Genomic DNA, 15,740 nt, shown 5'->3' with positions numbered 1-15,740 from the left:
AGCAAGTCTGTGAAAGGGTGAGTCTGTTGAGAAGAAAAAGGACTGAGGTACTGTGAATGGAAAGCTTCGGCTAAGAGGAGGCTGTGTCTCTTTTCAGAGCTAAAGGACACAATACAACAAAAGGTGGCTTCTTTGGAGACCTAAGTCTATTGGGTATAAACAAGACATTGTTGTATTTAGGGATATTCTGTGTTTCTTTTTGGAAGTTTTCATCAGTTGCTTCATCAAGATTTTTAAGTAATGGAAACCTTGTGATGTTTAGACATTGGTGGAAGAGAAATCAAAGGGACAGGGCCCTGTCCTGTGGGTCACGTGGCCTTGGTGAGTGAGAAGACCTAAACTCCCGAACGTCATCTCTTAGCAGTGCTGAGGGTTGAACTGCCCTTGCCTTCCAATTTGTTCTCTCCAATATTGGTAGGTCTGACTCAGTCTTTGGTGATTTTTAAACAGCATTGACACCACCTGTGTAAAACCATCGATGACATGAGTTTCAAGAAACAGTGGGGTCAGTGCCTTAGCTTGGTCCCAAATATTTCCCCCATACTAAGTTAAGGACTTTTTTCCCCCTGGTCCAAGGCAGGGCTGAATCAACTGCCTTTAAGTTTTAAGTGATACTGTATTATGTAGGAAAAAAAGTTTAAAAATCCTATTTAGAACAGTGAAAAGTGTCTTTTGAGATTTAATTGAGTTTTTATGTTACCATAGGGGGGAAAAATTACTCTGTGTTTACAGATTCAGTCCTGTGGCCAGGCCATTTTTAAGGGAAGAGTTATTTAATAGAATGCTTTTTAGTCTCTGATTAATGTCCAGTCCCCTTCCAAGAAAAGAGTTGGTTAGGGTGGTCTCCCTCTTCTCTTAAAATTGGCAGTGCTGTTCCTTGTGCTGCCCTGTCTTTTTTTAACACAGGTTGAAACATTTCATCTGTCATCTCTGCCTCATTTTGGGGGGGTTCTGAATCAGAGTTCTCTAACACTGGTTCCTGAGAACTAAAGGTCTTTTTTATTCTTATCATCTTTCTAATCCCAGGGCATTTATTTCCTTTGTCATAAACACTTGGTGACCTTTTACCAAGTGGTGAGTTAGATTTTTTTTTTTTTTTAATAAAATGTTCATTGTATTTTGGATTTTCCTTGTATTTCATGGAATGACTTGGGGCAGGGCCTGGGTCATCTTTTACCCCAAGGAGAGGAGATGTCTTGGTTATTTACACACTGAACTTCAAAATATGTGCAGTAAAGACTGGTGACCTACAAGGCAGTATCCTAACCAGGAGACTTTAAGCCTCCTTACATCAAGTAACAAAGATAAAGCTGAAAGAAGACGTTAATAGTATAGTTGGCCCTTGAACAACAGCAGTTTGAACTGTGCAGGTGGGTCAGTTACATGCAGATTTTCTGCCACCTCTGCCCCCGCTTAAGACAGCAAGACCAGCCCCTGCTCTTCCTTCTGCTCCTCAGCCTGCTCAACACAAGGATGACGGCCTGTATGGTGATCCACTTAATCAATAGTAAATATTATGTTTTTCTTAACATTTTTTCTTTAGCTGACTTTATTGTAAGAATATAATACATAGAACATACAAAATATGTGTTAATTAACTGTTTCTGTTTTCAGGAGGGCTTCCAGTCAACAGGAGGCTATTAATATTAGTAGTTACGTTTTGTCAAAAGTTATCCATGGATTTTTGACTGCACCGGGGGTCAGTGCCCCAACCTTTGTGTTGGTCAAGGGTCAACTGTATAATTAACAGCGTACCAAATACACAGGAAACATCTGCAGAAACTGATCACATATAGGTGATTGAGTATCAATACCTGTAGATGTTAAACACACTCCTAAATAATTCTTGGGGGAAAAAAGAAACATACCAATACTTGGAGGGCCACCTAGTAGTAAATAAGGCATAAACATATTTATTAAAAAAAATGACAAAACCAAAATCTGGTTCATTGAATAGACTAATACAATAAACAAAAGCAAGCCAAGGAAATATAAAATAGCAGAACTGAAAAGAAGGCCTTAAATACAGATACTGACAAAATTTAAATTACAAGAAAATACTATGAATATAGATAGCATAGTGAAAGTTTGAGAAATATGTGTTCTCCGTTATAAAGTTAGCATAGCTCTGATACCAAAAGGTCAACACATATTGCAAGAGAAGAACCAAATCTCAATTTTGGACACACACAAAAAAATCTTAACTACAATATTGGCAAAATGAAATTTAGCAGCATTTATAGAAAGATGTATCATGACCAAGAGTTTATCCAAAAAGTCGAGAATAGTTCAATGAAAATATACAAATGGGTAATTTATCATATTAACAGATTAAATGTGAAAAAACATGATCTCAAAGGAAGAGAAAAAAATACTGTAAATCTCAGCACTCATAATAAACACTCCTAGTTATCTAGATAACCTGATAATGGTGACAAAATCCCTATAGTCAAGAACCAGATGTGGATATGCTATTATCATGACTTTTTGAAGCATTATTCTATTCTGGAGGCCCTAGGCAATGCGAAGTGGCATACAACTTAAAAAGGAAGAGACAAAAACCATCATTTTTAAATGATATTTCTCTAGAAAAGCAAGAGAACCAATTAACTATTAGAACTAGATTATCCAGCAAGATGGCTGGAGTTAGGATCATTCAGAGAAAATAAAGAGATTAACGACCTATCTGTAATGTTTTAGTTTTTGCAAGGAGAATAAATTTATATATTACATGTATAATGAAAGCTAAAAATAAAAATGAAAGCTAATTTCTTTTAAATGAAAGGAAAAGGCTTGGCTGGTTAGGCCATAATATGGGAATTCCCTCTGCCCCTAGGCTTGGCACTGAAAAAGGTTGAACTATTTTCACTACAACAGGTTAAAAAAAAAAAAAGGCTCAAGGGCTGTAGCCCCAGCTCCTAAAAAGAAACAGCAAAGGCCTTTGATGGGTAAGCCCAAGGCCCATGGTTTGTTGTTTGTTTTCAGTCCAAGTAATTCAAATGGGGCAGCCCCATATCAGCCCTGAACAAGACAAAGAACCTACAATATAAAATGATTAAGCTGCTATCAATTTAAAGACAAAATAAATTCATGTAATTTCCATGACCTCACTGATCAGCATATGCTAGATGGGCATGTGATCCTGCCCTGACGTTGCCTTCTAAAAGACTGTGAAATAACAGGAAATTATCAACAAAATGATCTCTTGAACACAAATGACTGCCACGACAGTGCTGGGTATACCAGATTTATTTTTACTGTCTGATAATATCATGGTGATAACTCTTCAAGCACTTACCGAGCACCAGAAATGAAATTCTTAAAGCTAAGTGGTGTTTAAATCAAAGCAGCCTTGAACTTTCCTATATAAAACGATAAAGTCTCTGGATTTATGTCCGAGCTCTATGTAGGTTTCTCCTAAAAATCCAACTCTACATAACAGGACCCAGGGGAATAATTCCTAAATATGGCAGGGGTAAGTATCCAGTTTGCCAAAAAATATTCCAAATAAGCCTCTTTGTCACATAGGTACAAATATTCCTAGTAAATAAATAACCAACAATATTTCTCAAAACACTCCTTTAAAAACTAGGTGTAGACAAGCAAAACAAAAGCCTAGACAGCATAAGCTCAGTACCTGAAAAAGCAAAACCTCTATAAATTTCTTTATCCTATCTTTGTTTAAAACTTCTACTTCTCTTTGTCCCGCTAAAAGGAACGTGAAGAAAGAATTCAATAAACACCCCGCAATTAACCCCTCCTAAGTAGACTCTTTTAAAAGGAAGACCCTCCAAGGCATGCTGCCCAGCACTCAGACCAATTTCACGGCCCCTCCAGACCTGGGCTGTTAGCACACTCAGCCCCTCCCCCATGGTCAAACAAGCTGGTTAACTGGTCACATTCCAGACTGGGACCTTTCCAAGCTCTTGATGCAATCACCAGAAGTCACAAATGCCACTCAAACCCCTTTTCAAACCCAAAGCTAATGCATCCAGGACATCTTTGGGAAAGTGGCCCCCCTTTTCCATCCTGAAATGCCATTGCTTTGGTGGTCCAAATGACGCTCTAGTAAGTATCTTCTGGCCATTACTGTCTAAACAACATCCTATCCAGCACTTGCTGTGGGTAAAGTCAACCTCAAACAGGCCATCAAATTCCTCTGGAGTCTCCAGGACCCCTGGTGGCAGATGACATAGCCTCTGCAAGGCACAAGCAGGTACAGAAAGTCAGTATTTACTTACATATCAAGGGTTTTCAACATCATCGTTCGGGGTGCCATCAGCCGCTCCCACTGTCCCTAAGCAGCATGGCTGCAGTCAGGACATCCTCCTGGGCGAGGACAGCAGCAAGAGAGGGCAGAGCTGGAGGCAGACACTCCAAGGATCCCCAGGACAGACACTCTGCCGAGGACAGGTGCCTTTCATCTCCCAGGGTGCCCAGGTCTTCTCTGTTGTTGCTGGGAGGGGGACGGCTCATGTTGTTCCGCAGGCTCCTGGCGGGAGCCTCGTGCTTTGGGAGCATCTCCTCTCAAGACCCCTGGGGAAGGAAGTGAACCCTGAGGGTAGGAGCATCTGTGTCCTCTCCTTAGCCAATCGGGAACCTCGTGGGCCCCTTCAGATCCACTCCCCAGCCTTGGGAAGCCAACCTCTGCCGGTGGCTGAAAACCCAAGGCTCCGACTGGAATTGTCTTCTGATTTCCGGCTGTTCTAACTTTCAACTCATGAACAGGAGCCACCGGTGGGCCCATGATGCTGCCAACAATCATCGTCTACATCCTTTATTGTCTACCCCTTCTCTCCTAGACAGTTACTTCTCATCCTCCGTCTCCAGCCTCCAGCACCTCCTCCCCATCCCCACTCTCACTGCCTCCCCCCTATTTCACTGAGCAAATAGAAACACTCGCCCAAGAGCTTCCACTGGTTCCCACCACCGGCTCCCACCCACCTGCCTCTGTGCCGCATCCTCGTCATCAGCCCCGTTCCCTCCCCGGGGCAGGGCTCCCTCCCAGCTGTCAGCATCAGCACCAGCCAGGACACTAGAGGCTGCACTTATCTTGTTTACTGTCTGCCTCCCACTGTGATGGAAACTCCACGACGACAGAGATTTTTATTGTTTTGTTTACTGCCGTATTCCCCACACTTAGAACAAAGTCTGGGATGTATAAGGTACCAACTGCTTTGTGGGTGAACAAATCAACGATTGATTCCTTCTGCTGAGCTAATGCCCTAGAACCTGCCTGCAGCCGCGTTCATGCGACTTGGCAGGATGCAGGATACCACCCCCGGCCCACGCGCACGGAGCAAGGCCCCACTCACGGTTCTCACAGTGGGGGCCCTCCCAGCCAGCCTGGCACTCGCAGCGGTAGCTCCCGTTCTGCAGGACGCAGGTGCCCTCGTTCATGCACGGGCTGGGTTTGCAGAGGTTGACTGGCCGTCTGGCTTCTACAATGGAGAACATGCCCACCAGGCCCGGCCTGGGTCAGACCCAAAGACCCCTCCCCTATATAAGCCCAGTCCCCACACAAGGCCACTAGCATAGTGTCTCACACATCTTAGTGCCTCCCTTGGCCTTGAGGCAACAGGTTAGCAAATGGTTGGTGCTCCACGCTACTCGGCTAGGTTGGTAAGACCCAACCTCCACCCAGCTTTCCTGTGTGCGTACGGGGATTCTTTTGGTTGTGCTGTGCACGCGGCAGCATTTACTACGATTACCGCCCTGTGTTTTTTAACAAGTGGAAAGGAGGTCACAGGCAAAAGGAAGCCTTGGAGTCAGGCTGGCTTGGCCCTGTTTGCTCTTAGCTCTGTCATTTACTACCTAGGTCAGTGTCAATGTGGGGTCCTTAGAGCCTTATGGGGGAGTGGAGATATCCTAAAAATGTCTTCCATTTAAATGGAATGCATAAATTCTCAAGTTTGGGAAGGAGTTATCTGTGTCAGTTAAATTGCTGCAGTCTCTGCACCTTAGATGACAAATGGGGCCGGACAGGCCTCCTGCAGGATTTTATGCAGCAGGGGAGTTAGAACAAGACCCGGCACGGGGAAAGCGGGTGCCGAGTGGCTGGGAAGAGCCGCTGTCCTTGTAATGGCCTGCGCGAAGGCTCGGACTGAGGCCGTGCCTCGAAGGCAGCCCCGAGGGTGTGGATTCTCGCACTCACCTCCACACAGCCACTCGATGAGCTGGTCCTGGTGGTAGCGCAGGTCTGAGTAAGCTGCCACGTGGATCAGGGAGTCCCGCGGACCCGCAAGCCTCCGCAGGGCCTCTCTCAGGACAGGCCCCACACCCACAACCAAGACGGACACGCCGTTGTTTCTCAGCTTCTGGGCAGGGACAGCTGCGTCCTCCGCCCCCTGCCCACCCGTGAGCATCACCACAGCCTTAGGGACACCAGGCCGGGCGCCCCGCTGGACAGTCATCACCTTGTCATAGATGTGCAGCAGGGCCGTGCCGGCCGAGCCTGCCCCGCCCAGGTAGGGGGCCTGGCTCACGGCCCGCAGTACCGTGGCCAGGGTGGGATGCGTGTCCAGCCCGAAGGCGGTCTGTACCCGGCTGCCGTACACCACCAGGCCGACCTGCGTCACGTCGGGGTTCACGTCAAACCGGAGGGCACAGTTTCTCACGAAGCTCTGCATCCGAGCGAAGTTCTCGGGCCCCACTGTGGCCGAGGCGTCCAGCATGAAGATGAGGTCCAGCGACTGTGCCTGGCAGCCTGCAGGAGCACACGGAATAAGCCTCATGGGCTCGCTGGCCAGAACCCTTGTCTGCACCCAGCTGCACCACGGGGGCTGCTCGAGGTTGGACGGAGCCCGGGTCAGCCAGGCTGCTTGGTCTGCTGCAGTCTCCACCCTCCACGCCTTCCTGTTAGTCACACAATGCCCCCTCCTCCTAGAATACGGGCAGGAATGTGAATGCCCAGCTAGACGACATTTCCCAGCCTCCCTGGCAGCCAGGGTGGCCACGCGTCTACGTTCTATCTGATGGGATGTGATTGGACGTAATTATGCAATTTCCAAGTTTGAACTTGTGCAATTTCAAACTTGTGCAAGTGGAAGCTGCTTGCCTTCCACTTCCCCTGTCCCCCGCTTCTTGCAGGCTGAGAAATGGTGACCCTGGACCTCAAGGCAGAAGCCACAGGCAGCCAAGCCACCCTGCTGGCCTAGGCCACTCACCTCTGAGCTGCATGTGAGAGAAAGAAGCGCCTGCCCTATGTAGGCCCTTGGGCTTTGGGGACCCTTTGTGACAGCACCCTCAACCTGTACCTTCACCCATCCACTGTATACAGGGCACTAATCATACTCTGAGGACACAACGGTCTGATGCCAGTCCTCAGCAGGCTGGCCGTCCAGAGGGACAGACGTGAAGTGAATACAGGATTGCAAATGGTGTGAGCAGCACGGAGGGAAAGCTGGGACTCAGAGAGACCAGCAGGGTAACATAACAAAACCGGGAGGAGGGGTCAGGGCTTCTCCGGGAAGGTGACATTGCAGCTAAGAACTGAGGACGAGCAAGTGTGACCAGCAGGGCACGGTAGGGTAGGGTAAGGCAGGGCAGGGGTGCTCCTTGGCCGAGGAGGAGGTCTCTCCCGGGCAGGGGCTGCAGACAGGCCCGCAGGGGCCAGACCACAGCCAGCTCTCAGAAGCCAGTGGAAGAAGTTTGGGTTTTACTCCAAGTGCAGAAGGAGCCACTGGAAAGGTCTAAGTACAGAGTTAGAGGATCTGGATGCTCCCATTTACTGGTTTTTAAAAACCACTCCCGCACAAGGAAGGAGTCTGAGACGCTGTCACAACCACAGGGCGCCCAAGGAAACAGGCTGACTGAACAGGATGGGATTCTGGAACAGAAAAAGGACTGTAGGTAAACACTAGGGAAATGTGAATAAAGCAGGGACTTTAGTAAATAACAACGTATCAACTCATTAACTGTAAGGACGTGCCACAGTGATGTAGGTGTTAATAAGGGGAAACTGGGTGTGGGGTGTAGGGAGCTCTACTATTGTCATTTTTTTTTTTTTCAGTGAATCTACAGCTATTCTAGAGCAAAACAAAACAAAAGACAAACACAGAACAAAAGCATTCTCGTTGCAACGGGAGACCAGCCTGGTGGGGAACCCCACAGGAGGGAGGGCTCTTGCCTTGGGGACAGTGGCATCAGCTGAGAAGCTGAAACCCACATGCAGCTTCCCAGGCCACTTTCCTGTGAAAGAACTTGGGGAGCCCATCTCTGGCCATGGGCCAGGTCCCTGCCCACTGCATGGCAACCTCCATTCCCGGGGCCGTGTTCCCCAGAGCATCCTCCGATAGCGGGTCAGCAAATCAACCTTGTGGCTTGTGAAACAGACTAGAATAGAAAAGTGTCGTGCTGCATCCCGAGTAGACAGGATAAGCATCATCTCAGGAAATGTTTGCTTCAGCTGTGGGTGTGTGTGCGCGTGTGCTGGGAACGCACTTCCCGCTGTGGGTTGCCATCAAAGAAGCTGGAAAGCTGCTGCCCTAGCGTGTGCTTAGTGGATTCAGAGCGCCTTAACAACAATAAATCATAACAATAAATAGCAACACCCAAAACTCACTGAGGGCTTACTCTGTACTGTGTATACTGCTTGTCTTACTCCCCACGAAGAGCCTCTCGGGAGGTGGTACTGTCCATCCCATTTCAGCGTCAAGTACACTGAGAAGCTGCCATGTGGCTGCACAGAGAAGAGTGGGGCTGTGGGTCCAGGCCCTAGCACAGGTGCTGGGTGAGAGTAAGTGGTGACCAAAAGGAGGAAGGACCCACCCACTGACCAGCCAGCCCTGGGCCAGGCGCCGGGACTTTACCTGGCTGCAGCCGGCTGCACAGCTTCCCCTGCAGCTCCGGGATTTGGTTGAACAGGTCCTGAGGGTCCGTGTAGACCATCACGTGCTTCGGGCCACCCGTGATCTCCTCCAGCTCTGTCCTCACGGCCTCACTGCCCACGCCCAGCAGGAGCAGCTCACGGGCCCTGGCGTGACGTGCCGGGCCGGCCACCTCGTCCTGCGAGTGTGACTCAGTAATCAGGACCACCACTCTGCGTGGTCGGTGCTGGCCCGTCCTGGTGGCGCTCCCAAAGCCGCGCTCTGCCGCCTGCCGCAAGGCACTGCCCGTCAGGGTGGGGCCGCCACTGAAGGGAATGCCGTCGAGGCTCCTGACCAGGTCTGGCACGTCCTGGTACTCCCCCACGGGGACTGCCACCAGCAGCTCCCTGCTGTACCTGGCCACACCCACTCGGGCCCGGGAGTCCTCACTCAGCACGGCCTGCACAAACCGCTTCACGAAGGCCTTGGCCCGCAGGAAGCCCTCCAGAGTGGTGCCCGCGGAGCTGTCCAGCAGAAAGAGGACATCGATTCTGCATTCCAGGCTCAGCTTTGGGGCTGCCAGAATCACAGCGACACCCACTGTCACGCTGTGGCCACTGGAACGTGCAGATCAGTCCCACCCAAGATGCCCAAACACACGTGGGCCAGGAGAGATGGAACAGAGAAACCGGGGCCACAGGGGCTTAAGTGACCACGAATCATCACAGAGTTAGAGACGAGGCCAGACAAGCAGCGCTCCCTCCCGGCTCTCCCTACGGGTCTCCTCCAGCCAAGCACTTTTTTAAAAGAAAAATGGCATCGATTTTATAACGTTTTCCCATTATGGTTAATGCTTTTTGTGTCCTGAGAGGTCTTTGTCTACCTCAAGATCAAGGAGATAAGCTCCTATGTTTTCTTCTAGAAGCCTCACTGCCTTGCCTTTTACATTTAGGTCTATAATCCCACTGCAATTGATTTTTGGGGTAGGTTGTGAGGTACAGCGTCAAGATTCATTTTTTCCATATAGATCTCCAATTAACCCAATGCCACATTTTTTTAAAAAGTTATTATTTAACAAGATTTTACTACATGTCCAGCATTGTGCTGAGCACTTTGCATACGCACTCTTATTTAAAACTCTCATGCCTATAATCCTAGCACTCTGGGAGGCTGAGGCGGGAGGATCACTTGAGGTCAGGAGTTCGAGACCAGGCTGAGCAAGAGTGAGACCCTGTCTCTACGAAAAATAGAAAAAAATTAGCTGGGCCTGGTGGTGGACACCTGTAGTCCCAGCTACTCGGCGGGGTGGCGGGGGGGGTGGGGCGGATGGGCTGAAGCAGGAGGATCACTTGAGCCCAGGAGTTTGAGGTTGCAGTGAGCTATGACAACGCCACTGCACTCTATCCGGGGGTGACACAGCAAGACTCTGTCTCAAAAACCAAAACAAAATAAAAAACTCTCACCCACCCACTGAGGTAAAGCCTATTATAATCTTCATTTCATACTTTTAAAACCAAAACGGGTTGAGGCCCCTTGCTCCACTTTCATAGAGGAGAGAAGAAAAGATTCTGCCCAGAACCGGGACCCAGAGTTGGGCTGGCTCTTCAGGTCGGCTTGGCAGTGCTCAAACATCAAGCAGTGGCCGTTCTACAGCTGATGAGCCAGGGGCCACTGTCCTACCCAGAGCTCTGCCACCAGAATTATTGGTGCATGGCGCACTCAGAGGCTGCACCACACGGGACGGCAGACCAGTGGTGCATCTGGAGAGCCGTTTAGATGGCCGAAAACTCAGCGGCTGGTTTCTCCCCTGCAGCAAGAAGGGGGAGCCCACCCCCCAGCCTGCTGCCCAGTGGCCATACGTACCACAGTCAGCCTCCCCTCCGAAGGCCAGAGGGCAGAGGCAGTGGTACCTGTCCAGTCCTTCCGGGACACACGTGCCGCCATTCTGACAGGGCTGGGAGTCACAAGGGCCTGTCAGAGAGATGCCCATTAACAGACACACACAACAGCACACAGGGGCAGAGAAGCGAGTCCCGCAGGCCATCCTGCCCCACCAGGGGCCAACCCTTCCTTCCCACCTGGTCTACTAGGAACCCTGCAGCAGAGAGGGGAAAGAACTAACAAGTTCATAAAGGAGAGGCTGAGCATGGTGGGTAAGGGACACTCAGTGGTGGGCTTGGTAGGGCCCCGTGTGAATTACAGGCTCATTCAGGGACGTGCCAACAGGACGTGGATCTTGGCTCTGACACCGGGAACACCAGCCTTGATGACCCACGGCTGCCTGGAGGAGCTCGGGGCAACCACAGAGATTAACTGGTGTTGGACTTGAGCTTGACAAGGATGAAGAGCTCAGGGATGCTGCGGGGGTGATGATGCCCTTTCTTCTACGCTCTACACGTGGAGGTTCTAACGGCCTCTGCATCCCACACAGCAGAACACGAGCCTTTGGCCCCTGCAGTTGGATGCTCAGCAATGAACGTGGCCTCCCCCACTTCCCCGGGCACCTTTACTGACTTCTCCAAGCTTCGTATCCTCATCTAAGAAGGGGTGATGGTCACTGAACTCACTCCACAGTGTTACTGTGTGGATGAAATGAATCCATCCACAGAGAGTCTCAGCACAAAGCAAACTCCCCACAACAGGTAGTAACAGCGTTTGGTTTTGGACGTGAGGTGCGAATTATGAGTGATGCCTCTTCAAGCTGAAATTTTGCACAGGAAACCACAGTCTATGTCAAAATCGGGCCCATTCTGAAGTGTCTGATCTCTGATACCCTGTGGTCAGTATCTAAGCTCCCTGCCAATTTCTTTACCAATTATTACAAAATGCTGACAAAACCACATGACCTTCCTCTCAGGGCTACAGAGAACAAAGAGGACCTTCATGAGCTCATACAGTCCAAGGACTTGATGAGCGGCTGAATGTGGTTGCTATTAGGATTAGAGATTTCTGTCCTTTTTGCTAAAAAAAAAAAAAATGTAAAATGTAAATATATTACTTGGTGGTCACTTCATTGTAATTATAGACTTTTCAAAGGTAGAAATGATTGAGGCTAACACTGAGCACCTCGCTGGGCCTGCTCTCGTGTCAGCTGGAACATCGTGGAAAATACTGGGGGCTCCCTGACAGCAGCAACAGTGGCCTTTAGTTGAGCATCTACTACGTGACAGAGACTGTGCTGGCCACAATATATGCACGCTCTCCTTTCACTGTCACAACAATCCTATGACATAGGTACTGTAAAAACCCCCATTTCGCAGACGGGGAAGCTGAAAATCAACCAGTAGAAGTCATGTGCCGAAGGTCAGGCAGTTGGTAAGGGGCAGAGCTGGGACTCAAACACAGGTCACTCTGGTTCCGAAACTGTAAGCCCTCAAGCTCTCATTTCTGAGCAGAAACAGCCCCACTGTCAGAGCCTCTTGTGCTTCAGAGACCAGGGATGCTGGAACTTTAAAACCACGGACGGGGATGCTGCAGGGATCACCTGACCCCAGGTGGGGACACTCGTGACCCCGCTGTGTCCCACCACTGCCTCTGCTCTGGGAGGCAGGCTCCTGGCCTCAGCAGGGTGGCAGATCCACACGACGACTGACACCTACACACTCAAGGGCAACCTCCCGCTCCCGGGTCAGTGGAGGCCCGGGCCCCAGGTAAGGGACGGTGAGGGCACGCTGGGGACTGCGCTGCATCATGCACGACAGTGTTGGAAAGTCCTTGTGTTTGGGATTTGATAGCTGAGGGAGCACGTCCGTGGGCTTTATCCATCGAGTCTTCACTAGCACCCCATGTGTGATGCCCTCTATCACGCAGAGGAGGGAAATGGGGACTCCAGACATCAGGCAAACGTCACCCCATTTTATAGAGGAGGAAACCACTCAGGTGTCTTGTCCCTAGTTTGGTGCTGGATTTGAGGCCGTCTGCAAAGCTGGTGCTCAGGGCCTGCCCTTCTCTGCCTCTCACCAAGGCAAGGAGCCTGGGTTAAGGGGAGTCATTCCGAAGCTGTCACTCCTTTCTCAGTGAAAAAACACCACGGAGCAAGGAGGAACGAGTACAGCATGAGCACCCTCCTCTGCCTCCCAGATGCCCCACCCCTCTGCCCTGGAGCTGGGCCCAACCCCTCCCTCTGCCCCAGGATTATAGATGTCCCTTTACAAACCCAGGGCCCAAAAAGAGCTGGTGAATGCTACAGGCAGACTGTACCTGGGCAGGTGGTCCTGTAGCAGGTGGCAGGGTGGGTTAGGAACACTTTCTTCCAGCTACAATCCAAGGAAACAAAAGGGAAGAGAAATCAGAGGTTTAAAGGGAGGGTAGAAACCTGGAAGATTATTTACAACACTAAAAGACAATATAAGATTCCAATGCACAAGAGGGCCAAGAAAGACTTTCTTGTTTACTTTCTTGATTCTACCCTTTTATCTGCACACAAAATAAGGAATGTTTCAAACTACCCAATTGGAAAAAAAAAAAAAAAAGATAATGTAAGCTATCTATTGTATTAGAAGTTAGAGACATCTGTGTGTAAAATTCCAAATTAGGGAAATAGCATTTTATTATAAGTTACTTTCTGAGGCCCACAATGCAGTGGGGAGAAAAATTCTGGGAACCAGATTCTGGCTGTGTGACCCCAGGCATGTTACTTTCCTTCTTTGATCTTCAGTTCCTTCTTCTATACAGTAACTCTATCTGCAGTTTTCACCTGCCTTCCTTGGAGCTTCAATGGAGAGAAGAGGACTGACAGGACTGACAGGCCAAGGTGCCAGGCCTCTGCCTCTGCCCCTGCCCCTGCCCGAGCCCCATCCCTTCATCCCAAATGTGTGCGCTTCTATCTGGTCCACACAAGTGTCTACACGAGGCTGTGTAGCTTAAGAAGATTTGCAAACCACCAGACTTGACTTCTCAGGTCCTTTTGAGTACTAACACATTCTGTAATAACACAACGGCCACCATTCCCAGGGTGGCTCCATTGTTCCCTTGAACCCACAGCCACCTGAAGAGACGGTTATCTCCATCTTGCAGAGGGGGAAGCCTGAAGTCATGCAGGTACTGGACACAGCAGACCACCTGACCCCAGAGCCCGCGCACTCTGCCCTGTGGGCTTCACCTCCCGCCTCCCCCGAGTCTCTGGGGCAACGTGCCCTGTGCAGCAGGAGTGGCTTCTCCTCTGGTGGACAGAGAGCCCCATTCTTGGCTGGAAGCAGCTCCTGGTATGACCTCACCTAAGGAGACTTGGGCCTTGGCAAAAAAGTTCCCTAAAGTTCTCTCCAAAAAGAGCTTCTTCCCACAAGGCCCCACCCAGGCTGCCCACCCCAGAGGCAGGCTAATTGGGCTCACCTCTAGGGCTGGGTCTTTCCTGGGGCAAAATGGGATAAAAGCTAAGTCAATTAAGAACTCAAGGAATTGCTGAAATAACAAGTATGTCATGCTGCCGACTCATTAAAGGGAAACCTTCCCTGCCATGCCTACTCCTGGTGACCTCATAAAGCCACAAGTCCGGGCTCAGGAGGCTCCGGGGACCCAACTCCCTCCCCTGCAGGCCCCTGGGAGTGGGGCTGATGGAGCAGACACTGTAGGCAGGGTCTTCGCTGGGATCTGCCCCCATCTCCTTCAGGTCTCAACACAAATGCCATGTTCTCTGCAGGCCCTCCCTGGCCACTCTAGTCTAAATTGCCACCCTGCCCCATCCCCATTCTGGCTGTCATTCCCTCCACAGCACTTATCACTGCTGAATGGCTTACTTGCTGTGTTCGTTTTGTTTATGGCTGCCTCCCCCACTGGAGTGTCACCTTAGTGGGTATTTCCTGAGGGAGGGAACTGAGGAAGAGCTTCCTAGGTGCTCTGTTCTAGGAGGCTGCAAGGTTAGTGCACCCACACCCACCTATTCCTCACCGCATGCTCTCAACAGCCCTGCAGGGCAGGTGCTGTTACCATGCCCCTTTGCAAATGTAGAAACAGGCAGTGGAAGTTCACAGCTCACTAGCGGTGACGCTGGGATTAAAAATCCAGCAGCCTGACTCAGAGTCTGCATATAAAACTCGGGAAGTATTCCACCTTCCACCCACCAGGCTCGCCAGGTGCCTCTCCCCATCAGCTCTGCTTCCCAGTAGCCCGAGACTGCTCAAGCAGCACCTTCTCCATGAGGTCCCAGGGAGGATGGGACCCACCCTGGCACCTGGTCTCCTCACTGCCTGCTCTGCATCGCCAGCTCCTTGGGGCCAGCAACTGTGCCATCTCCTCACTGCCCACTGCCTGGCTCAGAGTGGGCACTTGGAGCCTGGTCACTAAGGAACAAATGCCTCCCTTCACTTGAGAGCTCGGGTTCTGAAGCGAGCCTCTAGTGGCCCCATTCCTCTGACTCCCATCCAGAGGCCTGGCCCTTCCCAGCCAAGGTGGCCTTTGGATTCTCCGTCAGCCCAGCACCACCCCCAAGGCTTCTGGGCCAAGCCATTCATGCCATCACAGCGTGCCATGCTCCGAGCTCATCACTGGGTGCAGGACCAAGGGGCAAAGATGCAGCTGGTTCAAACCCCCGCCCTGGCTATCCAGAAAGGGCAAGAGGGCGAGATCACAGGTCTCTGGGCAGAGGCGCTGTGTGGCAGGCAGTCTAGGTAAAGTGCTGCCGGACGGCGCAGGCGCGTTTGCGAGGGAAGGGCTGGCGGCCAGGCGGCAGGTGCTCCTGAGTGCCTGGACCCCAATCTGGAAGACCTGGCATCCCCACAGCCTCCGTGACTGGAATGCATCCACAGGTCATCTTTCTGCCTCACTCAGCCCGCATAACGCAGAAACTGGTGCTCAGAGGAATCGAGTTACCAAACCAATATCCCAAGTCCAGACCACCACTCTGTAGGGCCAGCTCCGGGGTCACTCACCAGCCTTCCAGAACGGCTGTGACCTGGCCACCCTAGCTTGCCCTGGGCACCTGGGCTGTCTGTTAGG

General features: G+C 50.6%; 1 protein-coding gene across 1 annotated transcript in view; it reads right to left on the bottom strand.

Annotated features, from left to right (window-relative positions):
• Positions 1-4,278: 4,278 nt before the first annotated feature.
• The window catches only part of VWA2 (von Willebrand factor A domain containing 2), a 30,440-nt gene continuing 18,978 nt past the window's right edge, over positions 4,279-15,740 (bottom strand). The window contains exons 8-13 of the mRNA XM_069460180.1: positions 13,008-13,063; positions 10,671-10,778; positions 8,811-9,383; positions 6,155-6,706; positions 5,316-5,441; positions 4,279-4,526 (exon numbers count right to left, since the gene is read on the bottom strand). Of these exons, the coding sequence (XP_069316281.1) occupies positions 4,279-4,526; positions 5,316-5,441; positions 6,155-6,706; positions 8,811-9,383; positions 10,671-10,778; positions 13,008-13,063 (1,663 nt within the window). The remainder of the gene's footprint in view (positions 4,527-5,315; positions 5,442-6,154; positions 6,707-8,810; positions 9,384-10,670; positions 10,779-13,007; positions 13,064-15,740) is intronic.

This window comes from Eulemur rufifrons, chromosome 28 (assembly GCF_041146395.1).
Source record: "Eulemur rufifrons isolate Redbay chromosome 28, OSU_ERuf_1, whole genome shotgun sequence".
Lineage (NCBI taxonomy): Eukaryota > Metazoa > Chordata > Mammalia > Primates > Lemuridae > Eulemur > Eulemur rufifrons.
This window is presented reverse-complemented; position numbering and strand designations above follow the sequence as displayed.